Consider the following 26346-nt stretch of genomic DNA (forward strand, 5'->3'; position numbering starts at 1 on the left):
CTCCAAGAGAGTGAACTTTTATGGCAAGGAAAATATTTTCACTATAGAACAGCCTAGCATAAAGAAAAAAAAAAAAAAAGGAAAGGAAAGGAAAAAAAACCCACACATCTGTATCCCATTATGGCCTTTGATAACCATAAAACATGATCTTTTCACAGTAAGTTCACAACCTATGAAAACAAAGTTCAGAACAAGCATGACTGAACTGAAGTGGAGGCTTTAATTATACACTAAACACCACCCTCCCTCATTCTGCAGTTTTACTGGTGACTAGAAGATAACAAATCTTATAAAGAGATAACAGTGTCACCATGTCTTTGTATGATTTTCAAGAGATCGCAGAGGATGGGCACTCAGACCACAAGTGAGTCATGTGGTATTTAAATTTTAAGAGTTTCAGAGCCCAAAGGCTGATGCAATTATATAATTGTATTCTATCTGAGTGTTTTAAAATTGTTCGGCTCCAGAAGGACATCTCACATTCCCCTGCATGGAAGCATATGAAGTCAACTTTAGCCATTATTTTCCATGCAAACATTGAGCAAATTCTTTTCCTGGAAGTGTTAAGAATGTAGATTCAGAACTAAAATTAAAGACTGATTATAGTAGAATAAAACTGGAGAACAGCTAATAAGGGTTATTCAGAACAGTTAGTCACCATTACACCCACACCAGCATTTCAAGGACTTCAGGGCATCTGAGCATAACAGAACTATGCAGGTGTGCAGTAGATTCTTAATCTGACATAAGAATTTTAAGGTAAATGTCTAAATGGATTTGCTAGGTTTTAGAACCTATGCAGCATGTAAGCATTGTTGATCACATCACATTTGATGAGAGTTTACAGCTCTATGACATTTCTTTTGTGCATCCATCTCACTCAAATGTCTCCATCCTACAAGGCTTGTCCCTTAAAAACAAAATTGGACAACTTAGCGTTTGTCAACAGCTGTGGACGAGGGAAACACAGTTCTCCTTAGTCACCCTGTGGAAGAGCAAGACTATAATGAGCTGCACTGGAGATTTCATTATGATTTACAGGGAAGTACTGTGAAATCTTGAGGGGTTTACGGTGATTCTGCCCCTACATGCCAACTACAGACGGAGTTAATAAACAGCAGAAAAGTTCCCTATCAACAATTTCCATGTTACTTGTAGCAGCACTTCTCGAGGTGACTCTGAAACACCACATGTAATTTTCACAATTGATTCACTGTGATTACTAGTGGTACTTATTACTAACCTACTGAAGTTGAACGCTGCTGATCTGTTGTGGTGGTTTTACTCAGGTGGTTAGCCAATCTTCATCACAACTGCTCTCTCACTCCCCCTCCTCATAGGGAAAGGAGGAGAATATACAATGAAAAGGGCTCAAGGGTTGAGATAAGGGCAGGGAGATCACTCAACAATTATCATGATGGGCAAAACAAACTGTAGGGAGATTAGTAAACTGTAGGGAGATTAGTAAAATTTATTGCGTATTATTAACAAGCTAGAGAAGTGAGAAACACAGGAAAGAAACTAAAAACACCTTCCCCCATCCACCCTCTTCCACCTCCTGCCCCCGAATGGTGCAGGGGAATGCAGAAATAGGGGCTGCGGTCGGCCCCTAACACTTCGTCTCCGCTGCTCCTTCACAGTCACTCTCTGCCCCTGCTCCATGTGGGGTCCCTCCCACGGGATGCCGTCCTTCCCACAGGCAGCAGCTCTTCAAGAACAGCTCCCACATGGCTCCGTACCATGGGGTCCATCCCCCAGGAGCAAACTGCTCCAGCACGGGTCCCCCACGGGCAGCAGCTCCCCCCAGACTCCCTGCTCCTGCGTGGGCTCCTCTCCACGGGCTGCAGCTCTGGCCCGCTGCCTGCTCCTGCGGGGGTTCTCCATGGGCCGCAGCCTCCTCCAGGCCACATCCACCTGCTCCACCGGGGGCTCCTCCACGGGCTGCAGCGTGGAGATCTGCTCCATGTGGGACCCATGGGCTGCAGGGGGACAGCCTGCTCCACCAGGGGCCTCTCCACAGGCCACAGGGGAACTTCTGCTGCATGCTTGGAGCACCTCCTGTCCTCCTGCTGCACTGACCTTGGTGTCTGCAGGGCTGGTTCTCCTCCTTGCTCTGCCAGCTGCTGTGGTGCAGCAATTTCTTTTCCCTTTCTTAGATCTGCTCTCACAGAGGTACAAATAACATCACTTAATGGCTCGGCTCTGGCCAGTGGTGGGTCCCTTTGGAGCTGGCTGAAACTGTCTTTTATCTAACAAGGGATAGCTTTTGGATTCATCTCACAGAGACCACCCCTGCAGCCCCCCACTTCCAAAACCTTGCCACATAAACCCACTACATCTGTAATAAAACAAGATGCAGTTTTCCTTGTTCAGCTTAAAAACGATCATGAACAAGTTGCAGACCAAGAGCAGGAAAGCTGTTATTTTGCTTTTCTTCAGCATGACTCCATTGAGACCCATAAACTTCTACCAGTTTACAGCAGATAAGACACATAAACTATCATCAGCTCATGCCAGGCCAATTTTACCGGCAAATAATTCCAGTTGATTTAAGTAGAATGAAATGCTAATTTCAGCCTCTGTATCAAGGAGTTGGAGACAGTAAAGGGTGGTTCAACTTCAGCAACTGACAGAGTTTAGGGTTTTAGAAACCTTCTTTAACCCCATGGTTTGGTCACGTCCTTTCGGCCAGTGTCAACTTCTGTCCTTGTCACTGTCCTCTTCACTGGGGGATGTACCAGGACTGTGATGGTGTTAACTATTGCTGCTACCCAGCAAGGTAAATCAATTATCATACTAGGTCCATGTGGCAACCACAGAGACAGCTGCCGTTCAATATCCACCTTTCCCTGTCTTCTTCAAGGAAAGGAGCACCTGTGATTTTTTGCTGCAAAACCCTCAGAAAAGATAAAGCTTGTACAAAAATGCAGAGTTCCTTAGTGATGTACAAGGAAACAGGGAGAAAATAGGACCAAAGGGAATGATTTGATCCAGTGTGGATACTCCAAGTGGAACCACAAACTTGTGTCCTTGTCCCAATGAAAATGTGAAATGGGTAACAACTGGTCAAGTTTCTTATGTTATTCCACTATGCACTGCTAGATTGGGTTATTACCTTGGCTACTTGCACAGAAAAATGTTAATCTAATAATCTGTAGGGCAAATGTAGGAAAGTGGGGCAAGTTCTATGCTTATTTCAGTTTAAAAATAGTCTTCTGAATTTATTTGTACTTCCCTTCCAGTTTTTACATGTTCAGGTTTCAAAATTCTGAACTTTGTTATAATCCTTAATTCCTTTATTTCTATTTTGTGTGGTTAACTTTGCTAAGCACCTTTTTTGTCTAATACAGCTACGAAAATTTTCCCAAACTGATAATCTTTTACAGTCTTTTCACCCCTCTACCAATTTCCTTAAATGAAGGTAAATTGCAGCCATCCTCATAAAAAAAAAAAAGCCCAAGATGTTGTTAAGATCTGATGAAACTAAGTGTTCAGGAATTTTTTGAAGCCACTGTAGACTTTGTTGAAGCCTGCTAACTGCCATTTTAATGCAAGTAGCTATTTCTCTACCTTCTTTCACCGTAGCATTTTTTGACTTATTAGAGTTTTTCAGGACGCATCCACTATGCACTGGCATTGCAATTGTTCAAATAAGTACTCTGTACAAATCAAATTGTACAAGCTTGTTTTTCAGAATGTGTGGCAGGGAAACTTGGGATTTTGGAGGCTTTGGGGGTATTTTGGTTTTATATGTTTGAATGAAATTAGATATTAAAATCTTAAAAGCATAGTTAGACTGGTGCATGCCAAAAGCCTTTACAGTTCAGCAAAAAACAGTATAACTGACACAAGGGGATGGATGGTCATGACTTTCCTTAGCACCAGGGAAGACCTAGAAAGTGATTTCAGAACTTAACACCTTGACAGCCAGATAAAGCTTTCAATTGCTGGCATCTGGACAAGGATTTATGATCTTCATATGAGCAGTTGAATCAGAGCAAGGTATGCATTAGTGTGTGACCCTAGTGTGATATTTGAAAGACTATTCCTGTGTGGACTGCACTGTTCTAGTCAAGATACTGATTACCTAAAACCACATTGAGTAGCATTTTATTCATAGTTTCAGATGACATATAGGACCATGTGTACTTTGTATACGTAGTTGTATTTTAAAAGAGAGTCTAATTTAAAAGTTCCTGTGGACTTCAATGAGATCATAAATCACCCCCGAGAGTATGCTGAAACATAAGGGCGGTATAGAAAGTAATTTTAATACATCTTCTACTGTTAGTCTAATGTTACTCTTTCAGTACTTTTTTAGTATAAAAGAAAACCAAACCAAACCAACCAACCAAACAAACAAACAAACAAAAAACAAACAAACAAACAAACAAAAACTATTTCTTCAATGCCCATCTAAGCTACAAAAACAGCAGCATGGGATCACCACCACCAAACTCTAATCTTACTCCTCAGAAGAGGCAAAATATCTCTCAATAGGTAACTATTGATATTTTTACCCTGCATTTTTGACAATGTTGCTGTAATTTTCCCAAGATAGACTTTGGTTTTCTGGGAGCAAAAATAACTGTAGCCATTCCTCATAAAATTGGGCCCAGGGTCACAGACAGCCAAGATGCTCAAAGCTGGGCTATGATTTACAGGATGAATGAGATTTGACAGTATATGGCAGGAAAAAATAGTTTAAAAAGCACCCTTGTAACATAATGGCAGGTAGCTGTGTTTTAAACTTGTTTGTTGTGGGTGTTGGTATGACCGAAAACTGAAGTATGTGTATATACTGCTCCCTTAGGAGAAGTATTTAATTTAGCAGTGTTTCTTGAAATGTCTGGACTTGTCTGAATAGGAAAATTTACCAGCTCAACTATACCACTGTAATTCCCTATGGGGATGGAAGGAGTAAGTGTGTCCAGAAAGACAGTTATAATTCTGGCAGAAAATTCCCGCAGATAGACAAACCCTTCAGTTTTTGCCTGGAACAGGAAAATTCAGACCTGATATTCATAACACATAATTGATGAAGTTGCAGGACAGTGATGACACAACTGCTTTACCTAAGGGGAAAGACTGAGGGAGTTTGTTCATTAATTTACATTAAGTCCTAACATATGCAGGACTATAACCACCTATTTTTGTATTGTTTTGTGCCCTCTCGATGCTCCATGTACCTCAGTTTTGTTTGGATTGGACTGATAGTCCAATCAGTCAAACTGATAGTTTGAACCAAACTCATAACTAATTTATCTCATTAGAATCAACTTCAGAAAGAAACCTGTGCCAGTGTGTACTGTCGACAAAGTACTACCAAAGACTTACCATGTGCAAGAGGCCTTGTACTAAGATCCCCAGTGGATGCAACCCATCTTGGTGAAGCAGACCTACAAAAGCACATTATCATTATCTAGTCAATGGTAGAGGCGTCACCTATAGATGCCTTGCAGACTTACAGAAATAGATCCTATCAACCTAATTTGCCAACATTTGCATATATAGTGTTGCCTTTTAGAGACTTTCATTTATTTTCTTGGCTGAATGAGTAGACACATTATAACTTTTCTTACTTTTCTTCAGGTGCTAGGACAAGTTCTTGTGAGTGCCCAAAACGGAAGGACCTATGTTACGATCACTTGCTGACCATTGCCAGCACAGTTATTCTTATGTTTAGCAATGGAAAAATAATAGAAATTCACCAGCAGTGAAGGCAAACTATGAAGCATATTTTAATTTAGTAAATGCATAAACACTGCCATAAAACATCAGTAGCTTGAGGTCTTCTCTAGAAATAGCTGTCAGGAAGAAGAAAATAAAAATACATATATATAAAAAAAAATTAAAGGGCAGTTGTTATCAAAATGGTGATGTCTGACCTGGTGGTTTTACAGTTGATCAGCATTCTTGCCTTCAGAGAATAAATCCACACTTCTTATATTGAGCTGAATATGAATGTGGGCTGCAGATAATTTTTCAGCTTTTCACTCAAGTGCTTTCCTCCTTTTCTCCTACTCCATAAAATATTCAACTGAGCAGACTCCCTTGGAGCTAACAATGACAGATATAATTAATTAGCTGTATAATCTTAAACTGTTGTTCTAGTTTTTATGTTAATTTTTGTAAGAGGTAGTTTAAATCATTAAACCAAGCTCTTGGTGTGACTTACTATAGTGATGGACCTGGTCTGGAAGCTCAGATTAAGCAAATTGAAATTTGCAAAATATTTTGTTCTGGTTTCAGAATAAAATTTGCTCAGCTCAAATTTAATTTAATATTCAGTCTTTTAACCATTTCCAATTCCAACTTAACTTGCTACAGATCCCTTATAAAGATTTGTATTGTATTCCTAAATATTTTCTTCCCATGCTTCTCTTTCCCTTTGTGTAAATATGAATTACTGTTAGTTGCCTGTATCTGTAAAGTACCTTAAGTCCAACTGATAGAAAAGTGCTGATTAGCACTTTTAAAATATGATAAAATACGATGAGAAATATTTCTCACAAGGCTTACACTTTGCAGAGAAACTTCAGCTTTATGACTAATTAAATATATTTTTCCTTTCACATTTGTGTGTAACTGGCAATATGGTTGGCACAGTTTGTGGTAACATGATTCCATGTAGGTGCGCAACCTCAAGGCTAAACTGGGCTTCTTTAAAAGAGAATTGAAAAAGAAAAATGGGAATTTTTAAATTGTTTTTATCAGTCATTCCTTAGGGTGCAACAACATCAGAGTTTCATGCTTTTAAAAAAAGATTTTCCTTTGGTTTCTTTCTAGAAGAAATCTCAGTTCACTTCCAGTGAAGTACCCTGCACTGAACTGGAAATCTCAACCCATAGTAGAAGACTACTGACTCCCTCACAGATGTATATTGTCCCACAGTGCCAGCTGTATACCAAGAAAACAAGAAATGTTAATAAAGCACATATTCTTGACAAACTGGATAAAGTGTCTGAAAAAAATGGACTGCATAAGTGCTTAGTTTTCAATCTTTTTTAATGCTGAACTCTTGAGTGCACTAAGAGATTCATCACCATTTCTATAAAAATCATGACTTTACCAATGGTTTGGAAAATGGTAGGACTTTTGTTTTTCATTTATTATCTGACCCACAGTATTATTGAAGTTACATCTGAGTATACATACATATATATATTAGTAAATGCCTGACTACTAATCAGGCTACTTATGACTATATTAGAGGTTTAGGAAATTAGAACTCATTTAAAAATAAATAAATAAATTTGGCAAAGCATTTGAAATTCGTATGGCTAAACAATCTGTGCATCTTTTTAAATAAAGAATAAACTTGGCTGAAATACATAGGTAATGGTACGTGAGATGCTTCTAAACAGCATATGTCAAACATGACCACTTGTGAGTTTAGGGCAGATAGATCTAAAAGCGTTTACTGAAGCTTAACTAATTCACACTATGGTATGCAAAGATGAGAATAAACACAGGCCCATCTTATTTGAAAGATTTATTAAACCTGCAGGTGGACAGCCTAAAGCAGACCTTCAGCTTTCTCACGTAGGGATAGATTTACAGTATATCAAAATATAATGCATGCAATAGAATGAAGAGCTCTTGATCCATATTGGTTTAAAATAGAATAGTGAAGATATTCACATGATATTAAGATCTGAAATTAATAAAGAATACAGAAACTTTTCAAGATGATTTTCCGTATGCCAGAAATTGTTCAGGCAGCCTAAGCCAAACACATTATATCAAAATCTTATATATTTTTTCTTAGATACAAAGAAAAGCTACTGAATAATATTTTCCTGAATTTATCCTGAAATACATAAGAATTTGAGACAGCCTCTGACAGTGTTTCTCAAGACTAACGTTTATCTCAATCTTCAAAAATAATCTGAAAAAGAATTGCTGAACATAATGAGCTTGCTTTTTTCCATTACAGTCATGAAACTGCAGCACTGAGCAGGGACTTTACTTTCATCCAGTACACACTGTTTTATGCAGAGCTCTTCTCCATTAAGACAATTCAATATATTATTATTAATATCATATTATTGCAATTTAAATATGCTCTGTAGTTATATATTATTATAAATATTATAATGTTATGCAAATGTATTATGTGTATAGTATGAAATGAAATAATATTAAATAATATTTAAATATTATATATATATTATAATATACAGAGATTTGCACAGTTATTATATAAACATTTTTATGTCCTACTTTTTTACTGTAAAGTTACCCAAGATAATGGGAATGTAAACAAATAAGCTAATGCCATTTTGCACAAAGAGGGAGTTCACTGCAATTTTAACTTTCATTTACTCTTTATATACTGTATGATACCAGATCAAAAGAAATCAACTCTTAAGCTCAAAACAGGGCACCTACTGCAGTCATGGACTGAGTGAAACCTGCAAATATGTATAAAGGTTGCAAATATGTGTAACTCTGACCAGTGGAGTTGCAGTGTTCTTAAATTAATAATAATAATAATAAACTGCAACAATTTTTGAGAAGTGTGAAGCCTTCCAGAAAGTGGCAACAAAGCAAGCACTAAAGGCTGGCTTTTAAGGCAAGCACTTAAAGCAGGCCAACCCTTACATTGGGGGAAGAACACAGCAGGCAGGCTTTCTGCATAAAAACAAGTCCATGGATTCAAGTTGTGAAATGTCCTCATTTTGCAGTGAGCTCAGACAAATCTAAAACCATTCACTAACTCAAAGTTGTAAGGTGACTTCTTCCAGAGCCAGTCACCCAGCCTAAGCATTCCTGAACCAGAAGGCTGGAAGACACCTAAGGAGGTCACCCGGATTGCCTTCAGCCCCAAGGTGAGGTCAGCCACCAGTATCATTCATGAAAGACATCAGTTCAAATAGTTCTTTAAGATTTCCAGTGCTGAAAATGCCTAACCATCAGCAATCTTGTCTTCACTCTCCTTGAAGTTGAAAGGTTTTTTTTTTTTTTCCTTTTACCTAGCCTGAATAATCTTTCTGATCATTGTCACCATTTTCTGCAGTGGTCTTTCCAGCTAGCACAGCACACATCCTTCCGGAAATCTGTTCTCCAAAGCCAGGTAGCAGACTCTAGCTAAGGCACTATCAGTGCTGAGTAGAGCAGAAGGGTTATTTGTCACATCTTGTATCCTATACTCCTACTTAGTGTACCTCAGGAGGGTGTTTTGCAACAGCATGGTATTGTTGATTTGTGTCAAGATTTCATTCAACTGTAAACTCATATCTTTTTTCCCATAAAAATGTCGCCTAGTCAGTTATCACAGTTATCCCCCAACCTGTGCTTGTGCAACTGGTTATTCCCTGCTGAGGTTAGTTCCTCTTGAATAGGAACCTCCTATTTTTTTCAGACAATTTATCATGTTGGTCAAGATCATTTTGAACTAGAAACCTGTTCTCCAGCATCCAGTCTTTCTCAAAACTGAATGATGTTGTCTGCAAATTTAATAGGTGTATTTGGTTTTCCCCTCAAGGTCATTAATGAAAATATTGAATGTTACCACAACCAGGATAAACTTGCAAAATTCCGTGTGTATCTGCTAGCAGGAGAGATTCATAGAGAAGCAATTAATAAAAGTTAGGAGGTAGATGCATTTAATTGTTACAATTACCTCTTATAAGTCATCACACTTTCACATGAATGTAAACAATTCAAATTCAAGCTCTGGTTTTAAAAATCCAAAGATGATTGCATCTGCTCTCATCTGAACAGTCCATTTCACAAGGGACCCATTCCAAAGCCTGTTATAGTTAATGAATGGCTCCTATAAATTTCAGTGAGCCATGAATCAGGTTTAGAAAGAAGGCTAAATGTGATCCTTCACCAACAGTAAAACAAAGTTCTGCAGAAGTCAGCATTTTATTTTATTTTTAAGATTTTCATTAATTAAATTAATTAATTAGCAAAATTGTCCTAAACAATTTTTTTTCTCAAACCATAGTTTTTCACTTAATAATCAAGGAATAAGTTAAACAAATGTTGATTTTATTATGCAAACATGGAAGGGTAAATGAATAACCCACTCAACCCTAAATATTCAACTAGTATCTCAGCCTGTTCTGATGGTGGGACTTACCAGAACAGAACCAAGAGTTCAGGATCAGATTAGTCCATCTCTCACAGAATGTGAAACGGTGCATATACAGTAGATATCCTACAGCCTCCAGCAGTCACATAATTTTGCAGTTATGAGGCTAATCACTTGACAGCATATCTCCATAGTTTCAGAGATAGTAAACTCCTTGTAGAGGACTGCTGTTATTATCTCTATAATACTTACCAGGGACTTCCCTAAACTATTTCCTGCATGCACTTTATCTTCTTTCTTTCAGGGAAAAAAAAAATCAAACAAAAAGTGTTTAAAGAATTACTATTAACAAAAGTTTTACTGTAGCCTTTGATGATGATTACAATAATTAATTACTTTAATTCCAATGGCCATTTGTCATCACAGTTAAAAATTTGCAACCTGGAGTTTAAAGAACGTACAAAAGTTTTTCGTACAAATACTTCAGGTGTAACTACTTATTCTTGCCTTTCACAAATTAGAAATAAGTGTTCTTTCAGGCTTTTTTATGTTGTATCCAGTTGTTCAGTTGTTCCTGTGGATTTTCACTGCTTATTTTTTTCTGCATCTTCCTTCAGTTACACCCCCACTAAATAGCAAACTAAGAGGAACAATCTGTGTCTTTTCACAAGGCAGTTTGGTTTTTTGTTTGGTTGTTTTTTCTGTTTTATTTTGTTTTTGTTTTTTTCCAAATATGATCATTTAAATTACCACTTGATATCTGCAACATTCATGACTGTCTTTACATACTGGAGGCAAACATCACCAAAATTTCTTGTTCTGACTCATTTCTACTGTTTGGACCATCTTTACAGATTCTTCTTCTTTTCTCCTTCTTTTCCTCTTCTTCCTTGCTGCATTCCAACACCTAATTCTGCATCCAACTTTCTGAGTTTAATGACAAGTACCTGTTACTTTCTTTTTGTGTAAACTCATTCACACTAGGATATGAACAAGAGAGCAGTCACTGCTGGGAGTAGGGCATCCCAGCAGTAATGCTGGGCAGGAGACTGTGTCCTAAAAGCTTTAGGTGACAATACATACAAGTGCAAACATGACTGGTCTTTTGAGAGGGAAATGGCAGAGAGGATGGAAGGGAGGAAGAGGAAGACCGTTGAGAGGCAGGCTGGAGTCCCATCTCTGAATTTTTGCATTTCTTAAAGATAAGCTTCTCTTTCACCATTGTTTTTCTTAGCGCTAAGCTCATAAATATTTTACCATATTTTTTTTGACAATAAGATTTGTCATTTTCTGAATTTCATTTGCCATGTTTGTCTCCTTTGGGATGCCTTACAAGTTAGGTCTTCTTTTCATCTGTCACTTTGCTCTGGGAAGCATTCTTTCTCTCCAGGGTGCAAGATGAGATTTTCAGAAGAGTTTGGCTGCCTGATTGCATAGTGTTGAATACTTGTTCTTATGTATGACAGCCCAGTGAATTGGAGGTCTACCTGGAAATATCTGATTTACATTATAAAATCTGGAAAAGAAAAAAACAAGCCAGGCAGCAGTTGGGAACCTTTGTCTGAGACAGTGACTTACCCTGCTCGTTTGGGCCCTCTGCCCTCTTCTCCTACTCGCTCGTTTCAACTTGTTTCAGATACTTCAGGAAACAAACTGTGGCTATGCCTGTATGGAAAGCATTTGTTTTTTTACAGAACCTCAAGTAGACAGTTTGTGTGATAGTGGTAGTTTCACCTGAGCTTTGCCAGAGGGAGGTAGTCTAGCTTATGGTCCTATAAAAATAAACTTTTTATCTTACAGTAGGCAGGACAAGTATTGACCTGAGCACCCAGCACAAGACCTTCTGTGTTGACTGAAGTCTTCAGGCACTCTCCCCATGCTAATAATAGTATATCTATTGTTGTTAAAAAGGGTCTTATTGTGTGAAAAACGTGGGAAAGAGACAGAGAAATTCAGCACAGGAAAGAGACAGAGAAAGTTGGTATATTATTACAGAGATCACTTGTGATTTTACCTAGCTGCACCAACATCTTTGATTTAATTATACTCCCATAACGTAAGTTTTGAAACTTCTGACTGGAAATTACTGTAAAAGTGTGAAAATATTCTCAGAAAAGTTTACAAATAATGCAAATTAAGACTTCTCATTTCATAGAAATTACCAGGCTATTTAATAAATTAATATTTATTGTGATGGTCACATCTCCCGTGTAGATAGGAAAAATGATCTATTTATATATACTACTTCCCTGTTAAATTTTGAAAGTACTCCAGGTATTGTATTTCTTTGAACTGCAGCATAACTCAGGCACATTTCCACTATTCTTCCCCTTTAATGTGTGCTTAACTATTACAGCTGCTGCAGTTTGGCTTTGTGTTTCTTGGAAGGAAGATCAGAGCCTCACCTTACTCACTGGGAAGAAGCTACTTTTAAACAGCCCTGAATCCATCCTAAATATGCTGCTTTCCACATTGCTATTGCCTTGTCATACAGAATATCCCCATGGTACCAGTTTTATACTACAAGCTTCCCAACGGAAGGAATGCAACTGGTACTGGGAGTAAAACTTGCAGAATGTAAGGTGCCCTCCCATCTGACAGAAGTGAAATCTAGGGTTCTGTCTGCTCAGGGAAATCTGCTGACTTAACTTGATCAAACAAAAGCTATTCCAGAAGAAATCCCCTTGTGGAACTAGGTTGTAATGCAATACTTTCTAGTACAACTGATGTGCAGTTTAGTGACTGCAATTTGCAAGCCTTTTGTATGAGGTTCTGTGTTGAACACTCTTTTGTTAATAAACTAGTTTATGTTTCTGGGATAAGTGTACTACAATTCTTTTCTGAATATCTTTTCTTAGAATACTGCACCCATTACCTCAGTTCCATATACCAGCTTTGTGTAACAGGAAAGTGAGTTGAGGTCAATGACACTTGACACTTGTAAATGCAACCTCAAGCAATCAAGCAGTGTCTAGTCATAGCAGGACAAATTCCTGTACTAACCAAAAAGTGTACAGATTACTGTGAGATCATGAGATTCTGGTTGCCTCTGTTGCATATGCCTGGTTAAGTTTGTCTTTGTTTTGAAGCCATGTCTTATGGGGGAAAAAAAATAAAAAAAAAAATCTCACCTGATCAAACTGCCAGTCTGCCTATGTACATCTCCTCACGGGATCTCTTGTATCCGTTGGCTGGTTCAAGGGGCAATCAGCTTTCTAAAACTTAAATTGGCAGCTCACAAGTGGAGATTATTACTGTACCCCAATTAAAGAGAAGGCCAAGTTGACATCTCTTTACACATCAGATTATCTGTACAGCATGGCAGTTTTTGTAAATGTTCCCATTGCAGAAGAAGGTTTCATCACAGTTCACATCTCTCCAGAGATACAGATCTCTTTGTGGATTAGCATGAATCCAGGAGAAATGAAACATCATTTGATCTCTGGAGTAAACACTTAGCTCTACCCATGTACATTTACCATTTAGATAAAGCTTGGGTGCAACATAACTGAAATTCTGCTCTCTTCTTGACTTGGGCACCTCTTCTCCAACTGCTCTTAAGTCCTACCCTGCACATATCCTCCAAGTAGGGTCTCAGACAAGTGGTGATCTCACAGGAAATAGATACACAGCTGATACCTATAACGTCTTCCCTGCATGTTATGTGGGGACTTAAACGGGGAATCCTCAAAGCATATCATCAGGATAAAGCCCATAAGAGACCTGGCAGGATAAGACACCAGACTGGTCAGCTCTACTGAGCCCAAGGGCGCGTGAGGAGATGCACGTCTAGGCATACAGGGGCCTGTCAAGTAAGGGGTCTATCAGTGCTTGCTGGCAGCAGCCAAGCGCCCATGTTGCGTTTCCTGTTTCTTTTCTCTTTACTGGGTCTTATCTTGCATCTTTTGGCAGCAGCGGGAAGGGGAAAGAAAAAAAAAACAACAACAAAAAAAAACTTGTCAACATTCTCTACCGGTATTATGCTCTCTGGAAATACAGGTTATGCCTCACAAAGCATTGAAATGCCAACCTAGAGAAACCCCTGCTGACAGGGGAAGCAGCATAGCAAAAACAGCCTGGAGATCTAGCTGTAATCAAGATCCCTGCTTCTCCCACCTGTCTTAAGTACCTTACCATGGAGGCACAGCATGAATTTTCAGATCAGTCTTCACCCTGGCAAGGTCTCCATAAAATCTGTGTTTCAGTGGGAATGAAAAAATATCCAGTAAAGACTACACATAAGCTATGTCAGAGAAGTTATTACAGTCAGTTTAGGGGTGGCAGCTAACAACAACAACAAAAACAAAAAGCAAGGGAAGGATACCAGCTTCAGACAGACCATGATTCCTACTAATAGAGGAGGTGTGGCTAAATTATGTGCCAAAAATGTATATAGTAGATGCAGCTATTGCCTTCCGACCCCTTCTGTGCCTGTAGAAACACGATAAATTATATGAAAGTATTTGTAACATAACTTTCTTGAATTAAGCCTGATTTCACAAATGCATTTTTCTCATCTACCAAATGAAAAAAGTAATAATAATAAAAATAAATAAATCACATATCTTATTTTAAATATATTTCAGAAAGTAAAATGTGTGCTCAACCCAAAATCAGGAAGTGCAATTCACTGAGATTTTTACAAAAGACTGAACATAATTTTCTTTCATACTTGGTTCCTTGGTCATTCTCTCGTACTATTTCATCACCATGTACATGATGGGAAGTGCCAACGAGAATATTGTTTTGAGCTTCTGTATTTTTTGAACTCCTGTTAATTCTGCTATTAGCATCTTGGTAGCAAGCCAACAATCACATTATGAAACAAACTTGAATTTTTGCTTCCAAATTGCAAAATCAAAACGAAACTGAGAAATACTACCTTAAAAAAGTCTTATTAACTAAGACAATTAGTCATATTTTAGTCTTGATTTTTATCTTTTATTGAAGTTTAAAGATATTGAAAGCAATTTGTCTGTCCTGTACAGACAATTTTGTCAGTTTCTCCTGCTGTCTATAACTGTGTAATATGTAATATGTTACTGGAAATAGGAATTATCTTTGCCTACTCTACAGTTAAAAACAGAAAATATTGAAGCAAAAGGAGGAAGATCTTTTGTTCTGCTTATCTTTATTTCAGCTTGGACATATTTGTAATGAATGTTGTACATCCACTCTCTGACATGTCATGATGCTGTATAAAATGTACTCTGGAATATTTAACTGCCAAGAGGCTAGAAGGAAGAGATGTGGAAACTTAGCACCTTGGCTAATAATTAGAAGTCCATCATCCTTCTTGCCTGACTCATACAGCCAGAAAAATACTGATGTCTGCCACAGTGAGTGAAAATTAGCAGGGCCTGACATGAATACAAATGCTAGCCAGGTTGTGATTTAACGTCTATAAAATATTATAAATCCTCACATACCATGTGTTTTGTAACTGGGTACACAGTAGTTATTCAGAACAGAGGCCAGATTCACATCGTGGTTTTGAAGTCAAGTGCATTTTTTCATTTATGAGTAGAAACAGGTAAGACTGAATTTTTTCTTTTCTGTGTCATTAAGGGAGAAGACAGAAAGGATTAGGCAGAACTACAAACAAATACATTGCACCTACTTTTTCAAGGATGTCCTCGGCAAGTGCAAACTTTTCAGGATCCAATTCTTTCAGAATTCACAGAGCTCTGAGAACTTTTTTCCTAGTAAAGATAGGCTGTTTGCTGTGTTTTCAACTCATTCATTCTTCTAAAAATTCTGTGCTTGGCAAAATGGGAGGTAAATTTACCCTGCAGCTGTTTCCACAGGTGTGGCTCTGTTGACCACATAGAGTAGATGTGTAGTAGATGTGACCTAGTGTCAAAGTGGGCATTAGGGCAGAAGACTGTTTGTTGGAAACCCTAGGCTTGATGCATGAGACTGGCAAGCCATGCTGGGTGCTGAGCAAGGGATGCATCACTGCACATGAGTGACACCTGTGCTCTGCAGAGAAGTCCTGCTGTGGAGACCTCTATGAGACCTGTGTTTGTCCTAACACAGAAAAAGTCTGTAAAGAGTTAGCAGTGTGTTTCTGTATTCGGCACAAGAAACAATTTAAAACTGCATTTGGCAAGTGTTTTCCCTGTTCAGCTTTGTTCTTTCATGTGTGTATGGCTAAGTAAATCTCCATTCTTACAGCGGTAGTTGTTGGACTATTCAAACCAAAGCAAACACATAGACAGCGATACCAGTTCTTTCTGACATTTTAGGTACCAATTTCTTACCCGTTAGGAATTTCCTTCTTGAGATAGCCTGTTGCCCATATAAATTCCTAATCCAGCCTCAGCACTCCCAGTTTTTCATCGATTTCATTTTGTAAGTCCTTTATCTATTTGGAGAAACACAACAATGACTATGGGCAAAGAGCAGAGGCTCGCCTGCTTTCCTCTGCGGGAGCACAGGACTCACCAGGATTTTGTGCAATTGGCAAGGTGTGCAGGCAACACCTTCACACCAGTTGGATTACTTTAGTGAAGAAAATCCTCATACCTGTTTCCAGACATTCATATCTGATCTTAAATTATGAAGATTAAAAATGAAAATAAAAAATCTGAAGGCTAGAAGGGAGGAGGCGACTGAGGGGTTAAAAGCTTGCAAGGACTGTGTGAGAAGGGACAGCAGCGCAGAGGGGAAGTTCCCTGCACTTCTGAGCGTTAAAACTTCCTCCCAGAGGTAGTTCAAAATCTGACCATCGGTTCCTTGAGACTGGAGGCAGCAAAGGAAGCACTGTAAGCACTTTGACACCTCGCTTAGCATTCCTGGCGGCATTTTCTTCGGCGGCCACCTTCCCTTTGAAAGCACACCTTTGCTCAGCGTGCCCATTCCGCTGCACTCTTCCCCCCTGGGGAAAACCTCAGGAGCATCTGGGGGAAAATCTGCCTTCTCCTGGGGAAATCTCAGGGGAAGGCACCGCCGGGAGCCCCGGCGGGGTGCGGGAGGAGTCCGCCCGGCTCCCGCTCAGCCCTTTCCCCATCAGCTGCCAGCGGATCTGGAGGAATATCGCACAGCGCGAAGTGTTCAAACAAAACAAAACAAAAGGAAAAAAAAAAAAAAAAACCTTCGAAGAAGATTGCGGAGCTCGGGAGCAGCGTTAATTAAGTGTTAATTCGGGTCCCACGACGCGAAGGAGCTCAGGGACAGGGCGAGAAGGGCCGGACCCCCGGAAGCCCCGACGGGTGCCGTCGAGGGCGCGGGGCAAGGACGGGAGGGGAGGAGTGCTCCTCGTCGGGGGGAGGGAGGGAAGGAGGGAGGAAAGGATGGAAGGAGGGAAGGAAGGAGCTGGCCGTGATCTAGAGAGAAACACGACTTCTAAAGACACTTGTGGCTGGTCGCTTAGCCTGCCGGGTTGCGGGGGTGCCGCTTTTCGGGGCTAGGGGTGACGGCCCGTCGGCAGTCCCCGGGGCAGCCCAGCCCACACGCACAGCCCGAAGGTGTCGGCGAGGAAAAAGGTTCGGTGCCAGCTCCGGTGACGCCGAGGCACAGCGGGGCCGCTCCTCTCCTCTTTCTCTTCCTCCCTACTGCGCCCCCCCGCCAAATCTGCGGTGGCTTTGGCGATCCCACGGTATTTGCCGGCTCGACGGCAGCCCCGAGGCCGTGTCCTCGCGTCCCGGGGAGCCGCTGCTCCCGCCGACCGGAGCGGGAGGTGCTCGGCCTCCCCGCGGGCAGCCCTGGGGGCAGCGGGGCCGGCACACACCGGGGGGCGCTGCGAGCCCACGGCAGGGCGCGTGTCCGTGCGTGTGTCCCGGACAGGCGGGCAGCCGGGGAAGAGGGGCAGGAAAAGGGGAGGGGAGGGATGGGTGGCAGCTCCCTCTCGAAAGAAGGAGACGCGGAGAAAGCCCAGGCAAGGTGCAACGCCTGCCGCCTGCCCCACAGTTTTGCTGGAAAAAAAAAAAAAAAAAAAAGTAAAGAAAAAATAAAATCGAAAGGCTTCTCACCATCTCCCTAACAGGGGAGGAAGTTTCTCTCTCACTCTTGCTCCGGGAGGAGTTGCAGCATGACAAGCCCACAACACCCCCTTCTCCTGCCCCGACCTGAAGAGAAGCTTGACTCTTCACCTGCAAATGCTCCGTGGCTGCTTTTTGCACTTTGTAGACTGAAAACCAGAAATCTCCCAATGCCAAGCCCGAGATCGGTCCCCACGAGAGGTGTCCATCAGCCACCCTCTCACGGGGACCTACAGCAGTACAAGTACACCTTTGCCACTCCAGGAGTAAGGCAGAATCCTAGTTTGTTTCAAATCCAAAAGTGTAAAATGGAGTTACTCTATTTAGAGTGCCCCAGTAAAGCTCCTAGGTGGTATTCCTTACGTTATCCTCTAGTTCCCTAATCCCTTTCTGAAAAATTCCAAGTAGCACTTAGAAAACCATAGAACTGGAAACGCAGTAATTGTCCTAAATGGCACGGTTTTTCTCAATGTACACTTTCCTGAGGCATAACAATTTCCCCATACGCTTCCACACATGATGGCCAGCTAGCTTGAAAAGATGTCGCATAAGCAATAGTTGAAAACTTGGGGTTCTGCGTTTTAAAGCAGATATGTGATTTCCTCTGCAGAAATGTTGAGGATTTAAAAAAATACCTTTAGTACCATAAGGTGCAATGGGGCAAGCTCAAAAAGCAGACCTTGATCTATGCTGAGAAACACAAGGCTACTCTGATACAGCAAAAGTTCTGTCCTTTTATCCTATCTGCTGAAAGCATGAGCAAGCACACACCTCATTTGTTCACACCTTTTCCTGGCTCTTTCTTCCCAAAGCTAAAGCAGAGGTCCCTTCACAGAACATAACTGAAGCGTGTCAGGTTTGGGTTAGTGCATATTTATAACCATTTGTACTGAAAGATTTGTTGTACTGCATCGCCTACTCCACCGCCCCTATAGCTGTGAAGGTGTTGACGGCCGGATTAGCCATCACATCCACAAATAAACCATTTGGGATTTCACTTCTTACTTTCTACTTCTGCATTCCTAGACTGGAAGCAGGCGAGAAGCCAACGCCCCTGGGTCATAGTTTAGCCTCGGTAGGCACAGGCCGCGGGTGGTGGGAAAGGCACAAAAGCAGGCAGAAGCGAAGTGGTAGTTTGAATAATTTCAGCTGCACACATCTCCCATCACCAGTCTATTGAAAATTTAAACTGGAAAATGACAATGAAAAGCTGGAATAATGGGAAAAGCAGGACACAAAATTCGATAGACATTGCTACGAGCTTGAAGGGGAGAGACTTAAAAGGTCAGAGAGCAAATGGGAATGGCCACAATCATCTGAAGGCAGTTGGAAGGTAAGTTGATGGACACTGGTTTGACCTGTGGGTCAGCAAACTAGTTTAACTCTACCTTGATCTACACAACGCGAGACAAGTTCCCGGCTCCTATCAAACAACTCAATGCCCTTATCTGGAAGGGTTTAGTAAAAGTAAATCAACTACTAAAAGGAGCTATTCAGCCTTCAAGTGCTGGGTTTTGCTGCTAAAAGAAACAAAAAATACGTGTGTCCTTGCACGGCCCGGAACCAAAAAGGCAGCTCTTCCCTGGGAGAAGGAAGAGTTTTGTCACCAGCTCTGTCCCACTGTCAGACAGCCCTAAGACAGAGCAAACAGCGCCCTACACACACCTGCAGGCACCTGGCTGGTGGTTATTTGGTAGCCTTCTCTTTTCAAGGGCATGTTGGAGAAACAGTACTAGATATTACCTACCACTACATTTCCCTTTCCTTGTCACTTGGTGCTCATCCCATTCCATCAGGACTAAAACCCCCAGGTAACACAAACACTGTCTCTCGCTCCCACTGTGGAAATCTGGTGCTGCTACATGGCTCCACTTCCATGGCATTAAAATAAGAATAATTATTATTATTATTAAGGAAGAAAAAAAAAATAAAAGCGGAGCAAACTGTTGCTTTGTTTCTGCAGAAAACTTTGCAAGCCTCCGATGACTGCAATTGTAAAGCCACAAATTCAGAACACAGCTCAGAGAAACTCAACAGGAGCAACTCCTGTTCCCGGTGCTCTTTTAAATCCACTTCTAACCCTATACCATGCACAGAACCGAAACCCTGAACACATCTGGAGTAACTCCTCTGCACTTTTTCGCTCCGCATTTTAACGCCTGCTCCTCAGGCTGTCGCCAGGAATGTGCTTTCCGTGTCTGCACGGAAAATCAAATCCCTCTCCTATGCAAATCCCATACTTCAGTCCCGATTTCTCGGTGCTCCGACAGCGTGCTTCGCCTCCCCGTGTAATGCAGGAGGCCGCGGTTCCCAACAGGAGCAACACCTCCCCCCAAAAAGGTGTCCACGGAGTGGTCCCGGTACTTCTTGCCCAAACGCCAAGCAACCTCCCTAGCCGCTTTTCTACCGAGCAAAAGGCTCTAGGATTTTTTTATAACCCCCCTGCGATTGCTACAGGGCCAGCGGCTAAACGGGAGCGCTGGCCCGGCCGGTGGGCAACCCGCTGCGACCCTGGGGAGCCCTCGGCCCCCTGGTCCTGGGGGGGGAAGCGCCCCCAGCCCAAGCAGGGACTTTTCGCACACACCCGCCAAGTTTCCCACCCCCCGAGACCTGCAGAAGTCCCTGCTCGCCACGGCAATTGCCATCGCCCAGCCGCAAATCGGTTGTCTCAAAATAAAAAGCCGCAGTCCGCTTTTTATTTTGTCCTCTGAAGAAATAATTATCGTCAGGATTTCCACCTTCAGTCGCCTTTCGCAAGGGAGCCGTGGCTCGCTGGGAAAAATAAAGGCAAACGAGGAGGTACGCGCAGAGCTGTCCTTCACAGTCATCTCAGCGAGAGGCACCGCATCGTTAGTTTGATTTAAAAAATAAAATAAACCGAACATAAAGAGTGTTAACGCCTTTCCTTTAGTTTCCTCTACCAGTACATCACGAAAACATCCCGCAGGGTGCCAGCAAGTTGGTTGGAATACCTCAAAGCCGCTCGCATTGGGTGCTACGGTTTACAAACGGGGTTGAATTCGTTGCATTTTCCCTCTTAGGTGAAACTCTAGAGAACTCCTCGAGTCACAGGAGTTCAAAGTAAATCATTGCCTGCAGTGGTGGAATTAAAAAGAAGAAGAAAAACAATTAGCTGACCGAAGGTAGAATGTTTTATCTGGAGTTTATTAATACCATTTAAAATATTACAGATAAAAATCAATTACATTTCATGCATTTAAAATGCAAATCTAAAATGTTCCAGCGAAGGGCTTTCCATTTCAATGTGAAATATCCAAATTATTTCAACATTACAATGAGACAATTAGTTTGCAGCAGTGCAAACCGCTAATGTAGTGTCAAGAGTGTTTATTACCATTTATCAATATTATTTTCAGGAAATACACATAGGCCAACGTTAGTTCAGTTTCACTTGGACAGTTTATTTAATACATGGGTCGTGGCAAACCCACTTTATGAAATATAGGAGAACTCTCACTGTAACTATACCTGAACTGCCAGCAAATGCAAATAAGTACATGCTCCATTAAATTAAATGTCATTCAACATTTATCAAATATTGTTTGCTTAATTACAGTTGTATGCCTACCTAAATTAATATTCAAGCAAAACCTATATCCTGAAGTGCGATTTGATGTACACTTCAGGAAATGAGTCCAGAAAAAAAAAAATGCAGTTAACTAGGACTGCAACAATAACGCTTTCTCGTGACAGGAAAAGAAATAATTAAAAAATTAAAAATTAAAAAAAAAAAAGCTCAAGTGTACTTCAATATATTTTCAAATATTTACTGGAAGTAATTTACAAGAAAAATACTATACAAAATCGTCTCCTGGACAACTGCTGCTCACACCGATACATTGGTGGAGTTATAATTAATTGTTAGCTAATCTAGAACGATTCCCCAGTTGTACAAACCTATAGGTTCGGATGTAATTTACAAATATTTTATTTTCCTATCCCCCTCCCCCGGCCTCCCTCTTTTTGGCATTCGGACCACAGCTTCGCTTGAAACCAACCGTGCTTCTTCATTTGTTTGGAGTTTAAAAATATATGCCTTTCAACGTAATTAATCTCAGCGTATTTCGCGATTCCTACTCAAATGGGAATTAGAACAAATGCGCTGGCAAACGGAATAAAAGTTTGGACTCGGGGAGGTAAAAGACGTGTTTAAAAAAATAAAAATAAAGCGAGGGTGGGGGTGGCGGGGAGAGGAAGGGGGACGAATACGCTCCGGTGTCCGGGAGCAGGAGGGATTTCGTGGGTAAGGGGATGGGGGAGCCCCGACGGCGCTGCGGGCGATGCCGTCGGAGCCCGTCGGGGGCAGCCCGGGCTCCGGGGCGCCTCTGGAGGGAGGGATGGAGGGACGGAGGGATGGAGGGATGGAGGGACGGAGGGATGGAGGGATGGAGGGATGGAGGGACGGAGGGACGGAGGGACAGACGGATGGACGGACAGATGGAGGGATGGATGGACGGATGGAAGGAGGGGGGCTGCGGGCCGCTTTCTAGCAGGAAAATGAGAGAGAACGTGGGGGTTTTTGTTGGGTTGGGGTCTTTGTTGGTGGTGGTGGTGGTTTTTTTTTTTTCTTTTTCGACGCAGCCCGAGCTGGGTCGCTCGGGTCTCTGCCGTCCCCGGAGCCCACCCGGCTGCGGGGGCTGAGGCTACTTACGTGTCCGCGTCCCCGCCGCGGGGCTGCGCGCCCGGGGGGGCGCCGGGCCGGGCCGAGCCGTGCCTGACCGAGCTGTGCCGGACCGTGCCGGGCCGCGGCGGCTCCGCGCCTCCCCCAGTCACTCGAGGCCGTTGCGGTGGCCGGGCTCGGGGGGCGGCAGCAGCTCCGGGGAGTGGCAGGGCGGGCTGCCGGCCGCGCTGTGCTCGCTGTCGGTGTCGCTGCCCTTCTTGCCTCCGGGGCCGGGGCCGGGGCCGCCGGGGCCGGGGCCGCCGGCGCCGCCAGGGCCGCTGTGGGTCTTGACGTGCTTGCTGAGGTGGTCGCTGCGCATGAAGCGCTTGTTGCAGACGGGGCAGGCGAAGCGCTTCTCGCCCGTGTGGGTCCGCAGGTGCCGCTGCAGCTCGTCGGAGCGGGTGAAGCGCTTGCCGCAGAAGAGCCAGTTGCAGACGAAGGGCCGCTCGCCCGTGTGCCAGCGCAGGTGCGCCTTCAGGTGCGACGTCTTGCCGTACACCTTGCCGCAGCCGGGGATGTGGCAGCTGTGCAGCCCCTTGCGGCGCAGGCTGGCCCCCGCCGGCCCCAGCCGCTCGGCCTCCTGGCAGTTGGGGCAGTCGCAGGTGGCCCGGCCCGAGTAGCGGCGGGCAGAGGAGCGCGGCGAGGCGGCCAGCGGCGCGGCGGGGCCGCCGGCCAGCATGGAGCCCCCGGCGCCGGCCAGCGGCGAGGGGGCCGAGTCCGGGTAGGAGCCGGGCAGCACCGGCTTAAATCCGTCCATGAGGTGCTGCCCGGCGGGGCTGAGGAGGTGCGAGGAGGCGCCGCTGCTGAAGGCCGAGTGGCCCAGGCCCGAGTAATCCGAGTTGTAGCCGCCCAGCGGCGAGTGGAGCGACGTCTGCAGCCCGCCGGCCGCCGGGTGCAGCGAGCCGGGCAGCGCGGCCGCCCCGTTGGGGCTCTGCACGTCGAGCCAGCCGGCGCCCACGTCCCACCAGCTGGAGGCGCCCGCCGAGCCCACCTCGCCGGCGCCCAGCCCCGGGTGCGAGGGCTTGAACCACGACTCGTAGGGGTGCGCCATGCCCACCCGCGGGTAGATGCCCTGCAGCCCCTCCACCGACGTGTGCACCTTGGAGATGAAGACGGGCTGGTGCGCCTCCTGCCCCGCCGCCCCGCCGCCGCCGCCGCCGCCTCCGCCGCCTCCCCCGCCGCCGCCGCCGCCGCCGGGCGCCTGGAAGACGGCGTAGTCGTTGGCGAAGGGCGAGCCGGCGGCCGCCGCGCCGCTGGAGGTGAGCGAGAAGGCGCTGGAGCCCGGCGAGCCGCCGCAGCTGAACGAGTCCGAGACGAGCGCGGCCGCAGCCGCCGCCGCCGCTGCCGCCGCCGCCGCCGCCGAGGAGCCGTTCCGCGCCGCGCCCGGCACGCCGAAGCCCGGCAGGCCGGAGCCCACGGCGCCGCAGCTGCCCGCCGCCGCCGCCGAGGAGGAGGAGGAGGCCGAGGAAGAGGAGGAGCGTTTCCACGGGTGGAAGCCTTTGCCGAAGGACGCCGCGCTGTCCGAGAGGGCGGACGGCGACGGGCTGGGGCTGCCGATCTTGTTGCAGGTCGCGGCGAGCATGGCCAGCGGCGTGGAGCCTACCCGCGGTTCCTCCTGCGGGCACAGAGGGGAGAGGGGCGCCCCGACGCCGTCAGGGACGGAGCGGCCCCGCCGCCGCCCGCCGCCCCCCGCCGCCCCGCTCCGCCGCCCGGCCCCGGGCACGGAGCTGCCGGCGCCGCGGCTCTGCCTCCGAGCACCCTCCCGGCGTCTCCTCGCCTCCCCCGAAAGAGGGGAAGGGCCGAAGGGGAGGGAGAAGAGAGGGGGAAAAAAGTTGCTCCTGTTACCGCGGCTTAAAAGACGCCCCCGGCACGGCGGCAGCCGCGTCTCTGGCCGGTCCCTTTTGCCGGGACCCGGCCGGTCCCCGCTCCGCGGGCAATTGTTAAACAGAGAATTGCAGGCTTAGCAAAGTGCTCCCTTCCAAAAACGGAAAGAAAAAAAAACAAATGAAAAGGCTTCCTCAAAGAGCCTCGCTCGCGTACCGAAGGTAATTAAATACAGACATCAATTTCGCGTATGCACACATGGATGGATGCACGAGTTCAACGTACCTGCTGCACACGGCGGGCTGTGCTATTTTAAAGGGAAATAAAAAGCCACAAATCTGTTGCAAATTAGAAATTGCACAGAAAAAAAAAAAGGACTGCTTTTTTTTTTTTTTTCCCCTTCCAGCAGTCACATGGAAAGAAGAAAGGCCACTTCTCCGGGGGCACAGGAGCAGCACAGCCCAGGCGCTGTAGGTTGTCTCTACAAATGCCCTTCAAAACCTTTTCCTGCTCGCTGAAAAGTGACTCTGCCCCCTTTTCCCCCGCTCGCTCTTTCTTTTCTCCTAAACTCGCTTGTACTTAAGTTAAAAAAAAAAAAAAAGGAAAAAAGAAAAAAGGCTCAATAGAGGAGACTGATAGCCCCGGTCAAGACAGGGGTTATTTTAACCCCCTCCAATCGCCACTAAAAAGAAACTAATTAAACCAGCAAGAGAAAAAAAAACCTTAGACTCACCCCTAGAAGTGAAGTTGCCATCACACAAAAGTGCCCTCCTCTCAGAGGATCTTTTTTATATTGATAAATCGGAGGCAGTGTTTTTTTTAGAGGTGTGCAATACAATGATCAGTTCCGCCCATTCCACCACAATTGTAGCTCCCTCGCCGCCTTTGAAGTGCCGCTGAGCCGCCGCCAGCCAATCCCCGGCCCCGCCGCGCCGCTCGCCGACGTGACCGCGTGAGGTCAGCGGCGCCGTCGAGCACGGCACGGCACGGCTCGGCACGGCACGGCACGGCACGGCACGGCTCGGCACGGCACGGCTCGGCACGGCACGGCACGGCTCGGCTCGGCACGGCACGGCACGGCACGGCTTGGACCCGGCACGGCTCGGCACGGCTCAGCCCCGGCACGGCTCGGTCGCGGCACGGCGCAGCCCCCTCGCGGGGTGGGGGCCGGCCGCTTCCCGTGCCGTGCCTCCCGGTCCTTCCCGTCCCGGTGCCGTTCTCACCCAGTCCCGGCCGCCCCTCCGCACACAACCGGGCTGGCCGGGTCCTGATGCCTTTCCCCGTCATCTTCTCAGCGACGTTGTCACCGTTTCGCCCCGTCCTCCCTCCCCGTTCCCGGTGCCTCCCCGAGCAATTTATTCCCCGAGGCCGGCCCCGGGGAATAACCCCCGCCTCGCTGCCCACCGGTCCCCATAACTCAGGTGCTCTCACCCCTCGGATTTGGGCTGCCAAGGGCCGTTCTCCCTTCCCCTCGCCCCGTTTCCGTGCGGTGGGGATATTGACTGTACATCATATCTATTGATCAAGGGGGTAAGGGACATTATCATACTTCGAAGCAAGAGGGGAGTAAATTAATGAACTGCTTTCTTTCTCTGAAGGCTGACGGTTACCATAAATGTCGCGTTTCTCTCCGCGAGCTGCTCTGAATGATTTTAGCCTGTTGAGAAGGCGTGACAGGCCAGCCCAGAAGGAGGAAGGGGTGGGGGAAGGAGGGAACTCCGTTTAACAAATAAAAAAGAATTAACTTCATTGCTTTGGTCTCCTTCTATAATGATATTCATTTTACAGACCTAATGCACACTTGTTTAAATTTC

At 44.8% G+C, this 26346-nt stretch overlaps 1 protein-coding gene across 1 annotated transcript; it reads right to left on the minus strand.

The window, feature by feature from the left end:
- Positions 1-21042: 21042 nt before the first annotated feature.
- On the minus strand, positions 21043-24624 carry SP8 (Sp8 transcription factor). The gene has a single exon (XM_066991800.1). It carries the CDS (start codon positions 24288-24290, stop codon positions 22818-22820), a length of 1473 nt encoding a protein of 490 aa, XP_066847901.1. The 5' UTR covers positions 24291-24624; the 3' UTR covers positions 21043-22817.
- Between the last annotated feature and the right edge of the window lie 1722 nt (positions 24625-26346).

Source organism: Anser cygnoides, chromosome 2 (genome assembly GCF_040182565.1).
Source record: "Anser cygnoides isolate HZ-2024a breed goose chromosome 2, Taihu_goose_T2T_genome, whole genome shotgun sequence".
In the NCBI taxonomy this organism is placed as follows: Eukaryota; Metazoa; Chordata; class Aves; order Anseriformes; family Anatidae; genus Anser; species Anser cygnoides.